The sequence below is a fragment of the Monosiga brevicollis genome, genomic scaffold, assembly GCF_000002865.3.
Source record: "Monosiga brevicollis MX1 MONBRscaffold_32 genomic scaffold, whole genome shotgun sequence".
Classification (NCBI taxonomy): Eukaryota; class Choanoflagellata; order Craspedida; family Salpingoecidae; genus Monosiga; species Monosiga brevicollis.
In genome coordinates this window covers 200,028-215,209 of record NW_001865069.1, presented here as the reverse complement: position 1 = coordinate 215,209, position 15,182 = coordinate 200,028, and the positions used below count along the sequence as shown (strand labels likewise).

At 53.3% G+C, this 15,182-nt stretch overlaps 4 protein-coding genes across 4 annotated transcripts in view; 2 read left to right on the top strand and 2 right to left on the bottom strand.

The window, feature by feature from the left end:
• Window positions 1–2,241: 2,241 nt before the first annotated feature.
• On the top strand, window positions 2,242–4,876 carry MONBRDRAFT_34230 (uncharacterized protein; the record flags this gene model as incomplete). The annotated part of the gene is made up of 9 exons (XM_001749658.1): window positions 2,242–2,736; window positions 2,894–3,138; window positions 3,222–3,377; window positions 3,480–3,552; window positions 3,661–3,722; window positions 3,824–3,887; window positions 4,010–4,169; window positions 4,287–4,338; window positions 4,428–4,876. The coding sequence occupies 9 exons, from the start codon at window positions 2,242–2,244 to the stop codon at window positions 4,678–4,680; spliced, it is 1,560 nt and encodes a 519-aa protein (XP_001749710.1). The 3' UTR covers window positions 4,681–4,876.
• Window positions 4,877–4,902: 26 nt separating this feature from the next.
• Window positions 4,903–9,039, bottom strand: MONBRDRAFT_34229 (uncharacterized protein; the record flags this gene model as incomplete). The annotated part of the gene is made up of 10 exons (XM_001749602.1): window positions 4,903–6,132; window positions 6,289–6,463; window positions 6,601–6,735; window positions 6,964–7,055; window positions 7,163–7,288; window positions 7,433–7,493; window positions 7,598–7,680; window positions 7,776–7,847; window positions 7,955–8,117; window positions 9,019–9,039. 10 exons carry the CDS (start codon window positions 9,037–9,039, stop codon window positions 5,858–5,860), a joined length of 1,203 nt encoding a protein of 400 aa, XP_001749654.1. The 3' UTR covers window positions 4,903–5,857.
• Window positions 9,040–9,826: 787 nt separating this feature from the next.
• On the top strand, window positions 9,827–11,250 carry MONBRDRAFT_11816 (uncharacterized protein; the record flags this gene model as incomplete). Its single annotated transcript, XM_001749657.1, has 3 exons — window positions 9,827–9,885; window positions 10,003–10,378; window positions 10,777–11,250. The coding sequence occupies 3 exons, from the start codon at window positions 9,827–9,829 to the stop codon at window positions 11,248–11,250; spliced, it is 909 nt and encodes a 302-aa protein (XP_001749709.1).
• Window positions 11,251–11,636: 386 nt separating this feature from the next.
• The window catches only part of MONBRDRAFT_34228 (uncharacterized protein), a gene marked incomplete at its 5' end in the record, with an annotated part of 4,548 nt that continues 1,002 nt past the window's right edge, over window positions 11,637–15,182 (bottom strand). The window contains 14 exons of the mRNA XM_001749601.1: window positions 11,637–11,931; window positions 12,043–12,117; window positions 12,202–12,314; window positions 12,426–12,483; window positions 12,640–12,794; window positions 12,863–13,008; window positions 13,255–13,362; window positions 13,551–13,670; window positions 13,774–13,883; window positions 13,973–14,117; window positions 14,186–14,229; window positions 14,318–14,426; window positions 14,564–14,585; window positions 14,712–14,887. Coding sequence (XP_001749653.1) covers window positions 11,754–11,931; window positions 12,043–12,117; window positions 12,202–12,314; window positions 12,426–12,483; window positions 12,640–12,794; window positions 12,863–13,008; window positions 13,255–13,362; window positions 13,551–13,670; window positions 13,774–13,883; window positions 13,973–14,117; window positions 14,186–14,229; window positions 14,318–14,426; window positions 14,564–14,585; window positions 14,712–14,887 — 1,559 coding nt within the window. The 3' untranslated portion in view covers window positions 11,637–11,753. The remainder of the gene's footprint in view (window positions 11,932–12,042; window positions 12,118–12,201; window positions 12,315–12,425; window positions 12,484–12,639; window positions 12,795–12,862; window positions 13,009–13,254; window positions 13,363–13,550; window positions 13,671–13,773; window positions 13,884–13,972; window positions 14,118–14,185; window positions 14,230–14,317; window positions 14,427–14,563; window positions 14,586–14,711; window positions 14,888–15,182) is intronic.

Genomic DNA, 15,182 nt, shown 5'->3' with positions numbered 1-15,182 from the left:
TGTGGTAAAAGGTTACAAACACACAGCGCGTGTGAAAACGACACCGTACAAAGTGTTATCAAGGTTACACTCATACATGTGGGGTTCTAAGGAAGTGGCAGGCGCAAAGTGCAACCTGACTACAAGAACATCACGCCGTGACGTCACGATGCCTCAAGCACGCGCGCTTGACGCCCGTGAGTGAGCTTGGCGCTGGGAATGCAACGCCATGATGTCGTGCACCCGATGGCTGACTGCTCGACGATGGCAAAGGAAACATGACATGGTTGACCACGTTTGTCATCAAACCACACAGTATATGGTCGCGTGTGAGATGGCGAACGAAATCGAAATCGAGGGCTCGCCGAAAACCAGGTCGCCTCCAACTCGACGACTGTAAGAACGCCTCGCCATGGCCCGGATGGCCTTGTTTTGGACTGCACTTGAAAGGGCAGAGGGTGGCTACTGCTATTGCTGCCATCTTATTGCACGACTGGGACCTGTGATTGTGCCCGGTGATGGTGCCGACGGGTGCCATGGGCACCAATGTTTGGTGCCGCTGCCCAATGGATGGAACACGCTGGGTCCATTCGGAGCTTGACATCAGGCAGCAATGCCGTGCACGAGATGATCAGGGAATACCATGATCAGGGTTTCGGTTGTCTTGAGCTGTCTCTTCTGTCTGACTGTCTGTCTGTCTGTTTGGTGTCTCTGCCTGTGTGCCTGTCTCTGCCTGCTTGAGCTGTCTCCCTATCTCTATCCCTCTGTTCGCAAAGTTGTCTTCTTTCGGCCAGCCGCGTTTGGCAGCAAGTCGGCCGTGGCCACAACCCAACCAAAGGCATTCAACCCAAACTGCCCTACCTACTTTTCAGGTTGTATTAGTAGGTCTCTCGGCGTGTCGCTCCGAGGCAGATTTGTGGCAGATTCTTCCCCGGGCCATGTGCTGACCAGAGGGGTAAACAATCTTGAGTCAGTTACATAGGGGAGAGAGAGAGAGAGAGAGAGAGATATAGAGAGAGAGAGAGAGAGAGAGAGATAGAGAGAGAGAGAGAGAGAGAGAGAGAGAGAGAGAGAGAGAGAGAGAGAGAGAGAGAGAGAGAGAGAGAGAGAGAGAGAGAGAGAGAGAGAGAGAGAGAGAGAGAGAGAGGCTTATAAAAGGCTCACCCTAACCCATAAGAGAGAGACTAGACACCAACTGAAAACAGCTCAACTTCACATCATCGTGAAATACCACAACAGATACAAGCAACACATGTTATTGACAGCAACCTTTCCGACCGTTATTGACCGTTGACGGGAAGTGATTCAATAACCATCAGTTTTTGTATTATTTGAACGAGACTAGATACTGTATAATTCTTCAAAATTATTTATCTGACATCCGTCGGCTTGCACACGTAAACATCATCACGCCTATCCCGGTCACAAGCATTCAAGCGGTATATGAAGAACATGTCGTCAATGACATGGTTTATGAAGAAAGTAAATTGATACCATAACAAAACAGATTAAAAACCAGGAGAGAAGTTGAAGCATTTAATACAGATGTTGCAGTAGAACAGCTTGTAACGGTCAAGCCTTGAGTCTCGGCCAGTCTCTCCCACAGTCTCGACAAATCTCGTAACGGCAGTTACTAAACAACACTCACTCTCCCACACACACACACACACACACACGTCGGCAGTCACTCTCTCTCTCTCTCTGACTCTCTCTGTCTCTGTCTCTGTCTCTGTGTCTGTGTCTCTGTCTCTCTCTCTCTGTCTCTGTGCATTCATACGGAACGAGACCAGCAGAGCACACAGAGAGAGGAGAGAGCCGACATTTGCTCAACGGGCAGTGTGCCCCTCTCTCTCTCTCTCTCTCTCTCTTTCTCTTCCCTGTCGCTCACTTGCTCTCGTCGTCCCTCTGTGTGTGTGAACTCTGTGCTCGTCACTCTCTGTGTGTGTGTGAACTCTGTGCTCGTCACGCTGTGTGTGTGTGCTCGTCACGCTGTGCCCGGGGTGTTGATCGGTGCTTGTGACGTTCTTTTCTTTCTATCTTTCTTGGCTGGTCGTCACTCCCCGATAGACCGGTCGGACGGACTGCTTCAACTTGCCCTGGGCTCCCTGTTGCCCTCTCTGGCTCCACCTCGAGCGGCCCCTGGTGTGCGGGTTGACGCATAGTCAGGGACGCGCCGCGCCGCAAAGGCGGGGTTGATTGGTTGCATAGACACCAAAGACACTCGTCCTGTTGGACGCCCGCTTCATCCCGTACACCTCCATCATGGCAGCCACCACCGCCGCCTTGGGTCAGTCAACCGAGGTCACGTCGCTGGATGCCGAGCGCCGGCTCTACCTCCAGACCCTTCAGGAACTTCAGCTCGAAGAGATTGATTGGTCGGACGAGGTCCAGCCGTTAGAAGCCAAGGCCAAGAGCCGTGCCCGACCAAACTCGCGCGCTGCTCGGCGCGTGGTCCTCGATGAAACTCCCGAACGCCCCGAAGGCAACGCTGCCTACGCCCTGGGTTGTGAGGCACCGCGTCGCAAACGCTCCAAACGATCCATCCACCATATTGATGATGCCGATGCCGTGCTGCCCCGCGTCGACCTCTCCGCCAACTCGCCTGTGACTGCCCCAGTGGCCGCCCGACCCGGACTCCCGCACCACGATCTCAACTGCCGCCTCCCCTTGCAGCCAGCTGGACGCCTTGTGCAACGCCGCCACCACACGGCGACCGTGCCCACCCTAGTCACCCCCACCCTTCAAACGGAGGCCCCGGTTGGTATTTGTTTTGCTCTGAATAACGTTGTTCTCCCCTTGCTCCCCACTGGCCACGGAGACGCACGATGCTCCCGTCCTCCTTCACCACCAAACACTCACACGCGCTGGTCTACTGGACCAACACCGTCCCTTGATCTTTTGGCTCACTGGGCAGGATCTTCCTAATCTGCCCACGGAGGAAGAGCTCAACACCCCTCAGGTCTTTGAATCTCCCTATTTGGCTACTGCATCCAAGCGACACCATGCCTCGCCCAGCGCACTCCGATCTCCGAGCAAGACTAGCGAGCCTGCCTTTATCCAGCTTCTCCCAGATGATGTGCTCTGTCATCTCTTTGGCTTTCTCAGCACGCGCGACATTGCCACTTGCCGAACAGTCTGCAAACGTTGGGAAGAGCTCATGTCAGTCCTCATTGCATCGACATGGGATGAAACCAAGCCTAATCACACCACTCACTGCCATGTTTTGGCCTTGTATTGATTAGCCTGCGCACAAGCTTTGCCCGCACTGTTCGCCTGCGCTCCACCAACCTCCGCCCCGAAGCCGTCTGTGGCCTCTTGCGTTTTGATTTTTCCTACTTGCAGCTCAACAACACCTGTTTGGCGGATCTCACCCGCTCACAACTCGACCTCATCAGCGGGTACAAAGACGCGCCATCTTTCTCAAGTTGTCCTGGTCTTCTTGCGCCCTTCCTTTCCTCACTCACCAGACTTGCACCATGTCGCGTGTCCCCGCTCTGCAGCAACAAGAGCCTCACACGTCTCAGTCTGACATCATCCATTCTTTCCGATGACCTCTTCCACTTGATACTTGAGGTTGGTCCTTGCTAGCTTGCCATCCAACCAGTTGAGCGGCCCTCGGCGACCACCCACAACCCTTGGCCGTGCGCTGTCTTTCTCAACCCCCTGCTTCTTTTTGCTCAGCACGCACCCCATCTGGAGGAGTTGGATGTTAGCCACTGCCCCCTTTCTGATAACGTCCTACGGTAAATTATCTACCGTGCCTGCCTTTCTCGACCACAACCTCGCAGCATGCTCAAGCCACTCATGCCTGCCCATCACTTGTGGAATTTCCCTGCATCTCCAGATCCATTGGACGTTATTGCCCCAAACTCAAAGCCCTCAGTCTGCAAATGACAGCAGCTTCCTCGGTACGAGGGTGTTTCTTTTCCGCCCTTCTCCCATGATATTCTCCCGCCACGGCCAGTCTTCTTCTTTCTTGAACAAGATCTCATGTGGCGCTGCCTCCACGCTCTGTTTTCCCTTTCTTCAGGGCGCCATTGAGTCCATCACCAAGCACTGTGGTGGTCTTACGCGTTTGAACCTGGCCTGGACCGAACTGACCTCCAGGGACCTCATGCTTGTGGCCAAGCATTGCCGGCGCCTGCGCCATCTGGACTTGAGTGGCTTGCGCGAATCCATGACTGACCAGTGTACGCCTTGTTTCCCCTCATCTTTCCCATGATGCCGAGTGCAAAGTGTCATGGCCTCACATGATCAATCATCCAATTTCTGCCGTGTCGGCCTTGCTCGCCTCCTGTTCACCACAGGCTTGGAACTGCTGGTCCGCAACTGCCCGCATCTTGTGATCCTTGATCTCAGGTTTGTAGCTTTCATTTATCCCACCATCTTTCATCCTTGATGACGGTCGCTGCGACTCAATTACTCGTTGTTTCGTGTTTGTTGGACAGTGATTGCTACGGCTTGACCGATGCTGCCATTGCAGCTTTGGCCGACGCGCACCATTTGAAGAAGATTGCGCTCTCACGCTGCCATAACATCACGGTGGCAGCCATGAGGGGCCTGCGCAATGTTCCCTCACTCACAAGCATCGACCTCTTTGGCTGTTACAGCGATGTATTCCCACACATCCAAGAAGCCTGCCAGCATCTTGCCATCAACACAACTTCGATGAACAGGCAGCCCTTTATTGTGATGCCTTGAGCCGATTCTCCTGGCATGGCTGTGTCAGCATGACCAAGCGCTAGGGTTTCATTCGTGTCGTTTTTTGTTTCGACGCTCGCGTTGTGTCTTGTGGGTCTTGTGTTTTGCGCACGAGCAGAGTGTGATGTGCCTGGTAAACCCAACCTAGACGAGACTTTATGCCGTTGACTGCGAGTCTAATTGAAAGCTCGACATGAGAAAGGTGGGGGCTAAGCGACAGAGATCCGGGGTTTACTCAATTGTTCCATCGCGTGAGTGCGAGGGACATCTCATTCGAGAAACAATAATGTTGGCTGAAGGAGCAAAACGAATCCGGGTTGGTTGGTTTGGAGGAACACAGACCCGCCATAACACACGATGCGCGGTGTGATGACAAGTGTGCTTGAAGGTCCTGGGAGACCTTCACGCTTCATGTCAAGCAAGCCACTGATGACAGGCCATGGATCAGCACTAATCACAGGAAGCAGCAATAGAGAAACAAGAAGCAAGAGATAATGTAGAGGTGAAGGGAAGAAGAAAGAAGAAGAAAGAAAGAGCAAAAAAAAAAGTCAAAGGACGTGCAGTCTGTCTGTAGTGAGAGTTGAGGAAATGACAGTCACACTCATGACAAGTCATTGTGGGTACACAACAAAAAAAGGTGGTCAACAGGATGCAACAGAGCAACACTAGCAGTCGCGAGCAAACCCGTTGCCTTGTGGCTGCAAGACAGTAGTTTGGGATGAGCACAGCAGCAATCCAGGATGTATCAAGCAACCCATGCATCAACTGGCTCATCGTGTGACACCATGAGAAACAGTCGGCCAAGACAAAGAGGGTGGAGCAGGAAGCAAGGAAAGGCTGGAGTTTACTAGCAAAAAACAAGCCAGCGGAAGCAACACTCGCAAAATCGTGGCGGGGAAAAAGGCAAATGCACCATGGATACTGGCACAGCAGATTGCCCGGTAGCAGAAGTGAATGAAAGATGGGAGAGGGAGGAGAGAAACAACTTACGCATGTGCACGTAAACATGCACAAACAAGCAAGCATGCCAAAGCAGCAAAGACAGTGGCACGACAAAGTAAAACGAACACAAAGTAACAAAAAGAGAAAAGGGGGGAAAAAAGAAAAAAAAGAAAAGAAAAGATGGCGTTTGGTGGTGACCGGAGGCGCGGCCTCGGGTCAACCAATGTACGCGGACTTAGGAACTTTGCGCGGTGGCATCAGAGACGGAGGAGTCGACGTAGAGGGATTGGTCAACCACTGATGGCATGGGCGCGATGGCCGTGCCCAGCTCGCGCTCAATGCGAAGCAAGGCCTCACGGTTGCCAGCCGTCACAAGGTTGATGGCCAAACCAAGGTGGCCATAGCGACCACTGCGGCCAATGCGATGCAAATACGTCTCGGCCTCCCGGGGGAAGTCAAAGTTGACAACCACGTTCACAGCTTGGATGTCAATGCCACGCGTGAACAGATCTGTTCACAAAAAGCAAAACAAAAGGGGGGAGGGGAAGGGGAGGCGATGGAGATGAGTGCGCGTGTCGTTTCGAAGAAGATGCAAGCGAGCGCAAGACGCGTCTGCTGGCGAGGCCGACATGCATGCGGCTTGACAGTGGCAGTGGGCGCACTGACCCGTGCAGACGAGATGGCGGCTTTTTCCCTTGCGGAAAGCATCAAACACCGTGTTGCGGTGCGATTGTTCCATGCGTGAGTGGATGTACAAGCAGGAATAACCGAGCTTGGTGATTTTCTTGGCCAAAAGCTCCACACGGCTGTGGCTGCTGCAAAAAATGATTGATTGGTTGATCTGAGACGGGAGCAGGCAAGGGTTGATGGTGATACAATGAGCTAGATGCGTGCACGCTGATGTGCAGGAACGCGGTGGGCTTTGTGTTGGTGTATGGTCCAACTGGCACCACAATTGCAGGGGTCTTGTGATAGTACCTGAAGCTTGCCAAAAAGAGTGTTCAGGCAGCGAACTTTGTCCTTTTCTTCCAAAAAGGCGTAAAATTGAGTGACACCCTTCAGCGTGAGGGTCTCCATCAGGTTGATCACATGGGGGTTCTTCAGGTAGCGTTTCTGTACCGCACACGCACAGTTGCAACGCATGAGTTGAATTGAATGATGGGCCACAATTCCGACGTGTCAAAGCGTCATTTCAACGTGCAAGGCATCAGCCATCATAGAGACGGGCAAAAGGCTCGAGGGGGGCAGGAAAAAAAATAAAATAGAAAAAATAAAAATAAAAACGAGAGTTATAACAAAAAAGAAGCGCTCGGACACAGACGCTGGGAACATTTCACGTACAGTAAAGCCTTGGACGGCCACAGGGTAGGTAGCCGACAGCAGCATGGTCTGCCTCTTTTCTGGCAGGTGTGAAATGATCTTTTGCACGGTATCTGCGCGTGACATGATTGGTTCATGCGATGAACATGCAAATTTTGGCGGCGCATGAGCATGACATGTTGTGCCGATCTGGAAAGTTTTAATGTACACAGCTACACACCCAGGCTGTCCTCGCTGAGGAGCTTGTCGGCCTCATCAAAGACGAGGATGTTGCAGCGGGCCATCTGTGCGACACCGCGCTCTATCAGGTCCAGGATGCGTCCACCAGTGGCCACGACAACGTGGACTATATTTTACGTTGAGAATCAAATCAGCAAACGTATCCCAATGAGAACCATAAACCAAATGATCTCGAGGCACTCATAGGTGCGCATGCGTGTGTTTGAGCGTGGGAAGGAGCACAGATAACGTTGCTGGGAACCGATCAGACCTGTTTGGCCAAGACGAAGGATATCATCACGAGTATTGGTGCCACCGGTTGTGGTCATGATCTACAATCAAATATTTGGATCGAGCCTGCTTGTGAGGCCACGGGGAAGCTACCTGCATAACAGTGGCAACGGATCTGCATGGTGGACGTGCGTGCTCGGCGCACCTCGAGATTCAGGTGCTTGCCCAATTCCTTGGCAATGGAAGCTGTTTGCAGGGCCAACTCACGGGTTGGAACCAGGATCAAGGCTAGATTGAAGTGCAAGCACGAGCAAGAAGCATGTCAGTTCTTCCTGGGGGTTGCAACATGCAAAGGCAAGGGGAGGGGAAGCACTGGGTCCAACCTTGGATGCAGGCCAGAGCGGGGTCGACCAGCTGCAGCGTGGGAATGAGGTAGGCGCCGGTCTTGCCGGTACCTTGATGGGTGAGGGCACATGCATGACAGCAAACACCATGCGTGAGGAGTGCGCGCTAGCAGACGGCTTTTCAGTCCCTTTGAAACAATGCCGATCAGGAAGCGCACCGTTTTTGGCGCGTGCAAGAATGTCACGGCGCATGAGAGCGTTGGGAATGCATTCCTCCTGGACAGGTGAAGGGTTTTCAAAGCCCTTTTCGAAGATGCCGAGCAGCAGCTCGCGCTTGAGACCAAAGTCTTCAAACTCGGTACCGCGCGTTGCGGTCACATCCTGCGCAAATAAATCGTACAAGGACGTGAGCAAAGAACAAAATACGCTCACAAGAGTTTGAGGCCATGCCAAGAGTCTCGGAGACTCGTGTGGCTGCGTGGCCGGTACGGGCCAATCTGGGACACACCTCCGTACGGGGGCGACGCGCCACCAGATTCATGGCAGCCGTCTTCTTGGCCAACATTTCCTATCAGACGTGGCGCGTTAGTTTTGTGGGGCCAAGTCTCTTGAGGCGTGTCGTCAGGTTGAAACGTACAGCGTCATCAGCCATGTTGAGGTTTTGGGTGGAGATTTGAGGTGTGACACTTGTCCGCAAGCTACAATCCCTGCGTGGGGATTCGTCTGCAGACCCAGAACAACAATCGGGAGCCATGCGCAATCAAGCCAAGCTAAGCTGAGCGATTCATCTCCACGGTTGCACGTTCGTATGCGACTCATAGGGCAAGATACAAGCAGGCAGAAGAACATCTGCCATTCGCCAAATAATGGATGACTGCCAGAACTGGCAAATTGACCAAAATAGCCTTCAGAGCATGCGAGACGCGTGCATGTGTTGCGTTGCGCCTGAGCGCCCAGACTGGCCTCGGGCCCTCTCAGTCCGAGCGCTCCTCAGACATAACAAACGAAGACCCACCAGCAGATGCTTCTTCGCCAATGGGACGTTTTAGTCAGTGTGCGGGGCTGGGTGAAGAGGTAAGGCATTGACTACTCCAGCAGCATCCAACTTCACGCGCCAGTCGTGGAAGAGGAGGAGGAAAGGTGATGGTCGAAAAGAAGCTCGTCGAGTCTCACGCAGGCTGCCGTTGATACGTCGGGGCGGTGACGGCCAAAAAAAAAGAAAAAAAAAAAAGTCACTGAACCGTGTCTGCACAAAAGAAACTCGACAGCTCACTGAGCTGACAATCGTGTATGACTCTGACATCCGTTTCCTCGGTTGAAATCTATTCAGAAACGAAGACGGTAGATTTCCCGCGAAAATTCAAATACACACTTCTGATACGAAATTTTCCCGCCAAAAAGGATGAACAACCAATTTTATCCGATCAACACATGACCCCCTCCCTCTCTCTGTCACTGACCCGCCGTCTCGCTGTCTCTCTGTCGCTCTACTGGACCATGCAGTAAATTCAGCCTCTATCTCTCTGTGTCTCTCTGTGTCTCTCTGTGTCTCTCTCTCCGTCTCTCGGTCTCTCTCTCGGTCTCTCTCGGTCTCTCGGTCTCTCTCGTTTTCGTGTGTGTCAGCGTTTCCTCGCGTGTGCATGTGTCAAAGTGTGTGTGAGTGCGTGTCTGGGTGTGTGAGGCAGCCGGGTCGACCAACGGCCGACCTGCTTTCCTTTCTTGGACTCGGCTAGTACATGCTGTCTGCTGTACCCGGCGACACTCGTGCCCCTCCCTGTTCGAACCCATTGTCGACTTTGATCCTTCCCTCTTGGATCGTGTTGGCGTTGTTTGTTTGATCGCTTCAGCCACTGCTCTCGTCTCGCAGCGGCACAGTGAACTGGCTCTCCCCCTTTGAAGCCTAAAGTGCCCTGTTGGTTCGCCCAGTGCGTGCCGGATAGCGACGCTTGCGTGTCCCTGCCGTGCAAGCTTTGAATTCAATCAAAAGACTTTTCTTGCCGCTCTCCAGCTTGGGTGAGCGGTTCTGGCAGCATTCGGTACGGTTCAGACCGCCTACCATCATCATGAATGCATTTGCGTCACCACTCCTGATGGTGACCTCACCCAAACGCTCGGCCAGCCCACTTCCCACGCGCGAACGCATCCCAGTGTAAGTCCTCGCCGAGATTTAACGCACCATAGGCACAGAATATTGCCTTCTTGCGCTCGTGCCGTGTCCTCCCCGACGCACTGCACAAAGCCTCATCCGGTTCTCTCTGTTTCACAGCGCACACATCTCCGAGGTCGAGTTTGGTGAGCCGGAGATTGCCGAGAACGACTATTTGAGCCGACTGCCAGACGCCCTTGCTCAGCGCATCCTTGCTTATGTGGTTAAATCTTCCGACGATCCCAAGCTACAACTGTGCCGGTTCGTACCACGCAACTTTCGCTCGCTACCAAAAGCGTTGCCCAGTCTGCACAAAACAACTCTGCTCGCATCTTTCCTCATGCATTGTGGTGGCACCGGGTCGTTGGCATTTGATACAAACAGGATCGCCATGGTCTCGCGTCATTGGCGTCTACAAGCCAGCAATCGGGAGCTGTGGGCTCCTCTCGTGCCACAACTGGCGTATTTCGATTCACCCAACCGCACGCTCCGCCAGGTACAAGTTGGCTCAGTATTTACCAAAGCGATCTTATATTGCCACAACCCTCACTCCAATTGTAACCCGACCAACATAGTACTACTGTGAAATGCAGCTGCAAGCCGCTCATCAACAACAACGCCACCAACAGCAAATGAAGCGCTCTTTCCAACGTCTCAAGTCAGTTACAGCGGCTTTGCGCCTTGTAGCTTCACAACCAGCCAATACCGCCAAATCTCATCGATTTTTCTTCCTGCCCTCTTTTCCTCTTTCTTTCGTTTTTGTTTTCTCTGCCCGCTCGCTCCAACATAGGACCCACGAACACCTGCGTGGCGCTTCACCCACCTCATCTCCCAATCAAAGCCCCAGCCCTCGCCTGGCCCCACCTGCGCTCATGTGCGTTTTTTTGGTCTCAGGCCCACTCGATGCCTTTTTTCTTCTCCCGTCTCATCAACATCTTACATGCCAACAATAGGCCTTTGGGTCGCGTCAATCCCAACCTCAACAGCCCAGCCGCCACACCATATTTTGAGTTTTCAAGTTTGCTCGTCCCGGGCAAGGAGAACGGCTCAAGAACCCCGGCAACGCCCGCCCTTCCCCCCAACTCCTTGTCAGCCACCCTTGGATTCACTCCAACGCCTTTGCGACGCCCACAGCGTCAGATTGCCCCAATCGTGCTCCACTCGGCACCCATGGCCCCAGCGCGGGCGGAATCACCAGCCTTGTCTGGCACAGCTACAGGAGCCTCGAATCCGTCTGCCATCCCAGCCTCTCCTGCAACGCCTCGCGCTCGTCAGCTACGGGATTCCGGATCCAGCCGCTCCGCCACCCGGCCGCACTCAGCAGCTGGCAGCCTGGCTCGGCAACGTCGTCGTTTGCATCTCTCTTAACTTTCGAGCCCCCGGTCATTTACTTTGTGTGTTTGTGGGCACACTTTTCTTGTAATTCTTTTTGAGTTTCTTCTCTTTATTCTACACCCCCGTTCCAGCGCCCAATGCATTGATTGCAGGAAAGAACACGCCAGGATGGTCAAGATGGGCTTCAGTTTTTTTTGTCCTCATCCATCTCGGTTTACGGCACACTGTCTTTCTCTTGTCTTTTGGCGTTCTTTTCTTCAACCCATTTATCTACCAGACAAAACAGAGAGTCTTGATTTGCTGTTCAGTACATTTGCAAGCATGCTCCGAACAGCACACTTGAAGCAATAATTGAAAGGTCGAACCATCAATGAATTTTGTGAGCACGCACTGGTTTGGTTGCCTTGATTGCACTGATTAATGTCTGCGAGCATCAATTGCCAACTGCGGCAAGGGCGCGGAAGGTATTGTTTGGTTGCCTTGCAGCGCACGGGAAAGAAACGCACGTGATGGGCATGGCTCAAAGCACCATGAGATTAGAACGAAATGCTGCCCTGGCCGGCCGAGTCGAGCGTGACGGTCTTGGCAGAAGTCGAGACGGAGGTGCCGCTGACCGAGGCGAGCGTCACCGTCACGGTCTCGTTCGGACCACCAGCCACCGTGATCTTTGAGTCGGTGATGGAGGGAAAGCGTGCCTTGGCCACCGGAATCCACCTGGTATACCCAACCCATTGTGAACAAGTTGGGCCATGAGTTGGGAGGCCTCATGACTCGAGTCGCACAAGCAGGCGCCGCACAAGAGCGCAACAAAGAGACGGTTCGTACTTGGTCAAGTCGCCAAGAACGGCTACACCATTGCTGTTGACGGGGGCCATGTGCCAGAGCTCAAGGTCATCGTCGCTGCATTCGGACAACAACGGTCAGAAGGGGGCCGTAGGAATGTATCAGGCCTTTCCCAGCAGTAATCCTTCATACACAACGTACTCGGTGCTTTTGCGAAGAGGCAGGGTGTCATCGGCACCCAGCACCAGCGTTTGAAGTCCGCTCAAATCGTAATTATTGGTCATGGCGTAGGCCACCATAGTCCCACCTTGAGCCTTGGAACCCAGATCCAGCGTCAACTATTCGTATGGCGTGTAGTGTAAGCTCTCATCGCTCTCCTACCGTCATGTTGCGACCTGTGTGATACAGCTTCGAATGCAACGCACCTCGTTACGGGACAAATTGTACGGCTTGGACATTTGCGTGCTCATCACGTGCTCAAAGCTAAAAAAAAGGGACATCATTGCAAGCGCATGTCAGTCATGTCCAGGGCATGGTGCTTTACAAAATGCTCGCACTGTGGGCAGAGTCCACTAGGGCCACACTGTCGTACACGACTGTGTGGGATGCTGCTGCACACGCAAAAAGGGAGGCACTTACCGGGCACTGCCTACAGTTGTATAGGAGGACCAGACGTGGCCTTGAGGACCCTGGCCAAAGCCGCCCTTGCTCATAAAGTAAGCATCAATGTTGGTGGCAGGTCGGTCAGGGCTGATCAAGCGACCGTCGGCACGGCAGCTACGCATGATCAGGGTCTAGCACATTCAATCAGTGCAAGAAAACTTGATGAGAAGTTGGCCAGCTTCTTGCAGCACACACACACACACACACACACACACATGCGCACATCTGTGGGCACTGTGCCCACAAAACTCGACTCGCAGGCTGGCACCTTGTTCTGGAATTCGGCGCCATCGCCCGGCGCCACGGGACCCGCCGTCAGTGTGGACACGACGGATTCGCGCAAATCTGTTGGCAAAGCGATCGCGATGGAGGTTAACCACCATGCCGAGGTTAAGGCAGGCCAGCCTAAGCAAGATAGAGACCGCCTGGACACGTCATGCGCAACAACAAACAGTGGAGGGCTTCAGCAGAATCAGAGGCTCCCGGCTCCTTGGGCTCGGTCCAGAAGTTGTCCTGGAAAAAAGAGGAGGCATGTGCGCGTCGCAAATGTGACAATTAAAGCCACTTCGAAGCCATGATCATACCACCCACCAATCCAACTAGCTAGCGTCTGCAGGTATAACCAGACCTTGAAAGGTGCGAGACCCAGCGCGTGGGCTAGAATTGCAGAGGATCCCAAATGCCATTGCTGGTATGGGCCTACGTCATGGGAGGGTACGTAGTCGTCGGACGCGCGAATTTGCGTCACGGAAGGGATTTCAACGCTTTGCAATGCATGTCGGGGGTCTAAACCATACATCCATGATGAGGGGTGCCATCACCTTCTGAACGCCATGGGCTGACACATCCGGAAAAGGGCGCCCAAAGGCAAAAGAAGCGGTGCGTACATGGCATGCAGTACTGAATGGTCATGTTGTTGCGGGTGGCAGCCAAACCCATCTGCAGGAGCCATTCACGGCCCATCGTAATGTTCTTAGTCAGCATGGGAACCTTCTCCAGCTCGTTGTCTGGAGTGGTGATCAAAAGCAGAGGATGACGTCCAAATGGACGCGGTCAGTTCCGATGCACCTGAGCGCCAGTTGCATAGCGCGCTGAGGGAGCAACACCTACACAGCCAGTCTTGTTCGTAAACGGTCAGGCCCCAGGTGGCACTACTCTTGAGGAGGTCATCCCAGAAGCGTTGCTCCAAGGGGACAACGGCGCTGCCTTCGTTTTTGTCACTAGGTGGCATGGCGTTTGAATAAGACGGCAGACAGGCTGGTTTCTTGGTGCAAGTGGTGGGGCTTGGTCGGATGAGGTTGGAGCACACCTAAAGTCATATTCGCCGCCATTTTGCTTTGAATAGGACGTCTCTGGGCTCCACCAGCGGTTGTGGCCAATGACAGGCCATTGGGTAATCTTGTTAAATTCTTGCAGGCCCTCAACACCACCAGGAGGGAAGATGCTTGGCATGGCTGGGGCAGCAAGATGTGAGAAAGAACCAGGTTGTTTGAACACACAGCGCCAAAATATCGCGGCTTACCCGTCCAATTGAGCACGCCGTCGTGGGGACCCTTGTAATACCACCTAGACGGTTGGGGCAAGTTCAGGAGTCAAACTACTACGCTTGGTTCCCCGCACAAGCTTGTCCAAAGGCACAAAGCGAGGATCTGACCAAGAGTCAAGCAAAATCCATTTGTATGGGATGGCCTGTTTGTTGGCTGATTCCCACAGGCGGACCAAAGTGCTGTTGTAGTCACCACCCGCGTCAGGCTTGTAGTAGTCTACGCCAACGGACCTCAGAGCAGCGCGAACCAAGTTTTGAGAAGGATATGTTCCTGCAACCTGCAACTAAAGCAAACAGAGGCAAGGGGTGCTCCAGGACCCAGAGGAGAATGACTGGCTTTTAAAATTGACGTACAGTAGGCACCATGATCGGTATTCTGTCAAGTCAGGCACAGCAGCGATCAAAAGGCAAATGAGTACAGATGCTGCCGGAAACCAAGTTTGATGACCGAACAGGTCTATGCTGACATGGTGTGAACTGGATCCGAGTTTGAAAAGCGTACATAACCGAGGTATTGGAGAGTATAGTCGTTGTCCCGCTGCTCCGTGGTCTTGTTGTACATGGCCATCAATTTGGCGCCCCAGGCAGTCATGGCGTTATTGAGGCCAGCGTCTGAAGCGCTGATGATGTATCGCAAACTGGATCCGGCTGGGATGGCCTCCATAGTGCCAACGTAGCCTGCGTTGCCAGTGCGAGGGTGTACAGACCGATGACAAGGCGGCGACGCAATTAGATAGGCTCGATATTGCGTAAAGTCGAACAGCAACTCACCAGCAGAGATTTGCTCGGTCATAGTAACGTGCAACGAGGCTGCCATAAACTGGCATACGCGGTACGAAGGTACAGGTGAGGGCTGGTCAAGACATCTCGGCACACGACAGCTGACGCCACTCACGCCAGCCTTTCAAAAACAAACGAGCAGAAAGGGAATGATCGAAGTGGTGCATATGAATGGGTACGCACATTGGAAGCA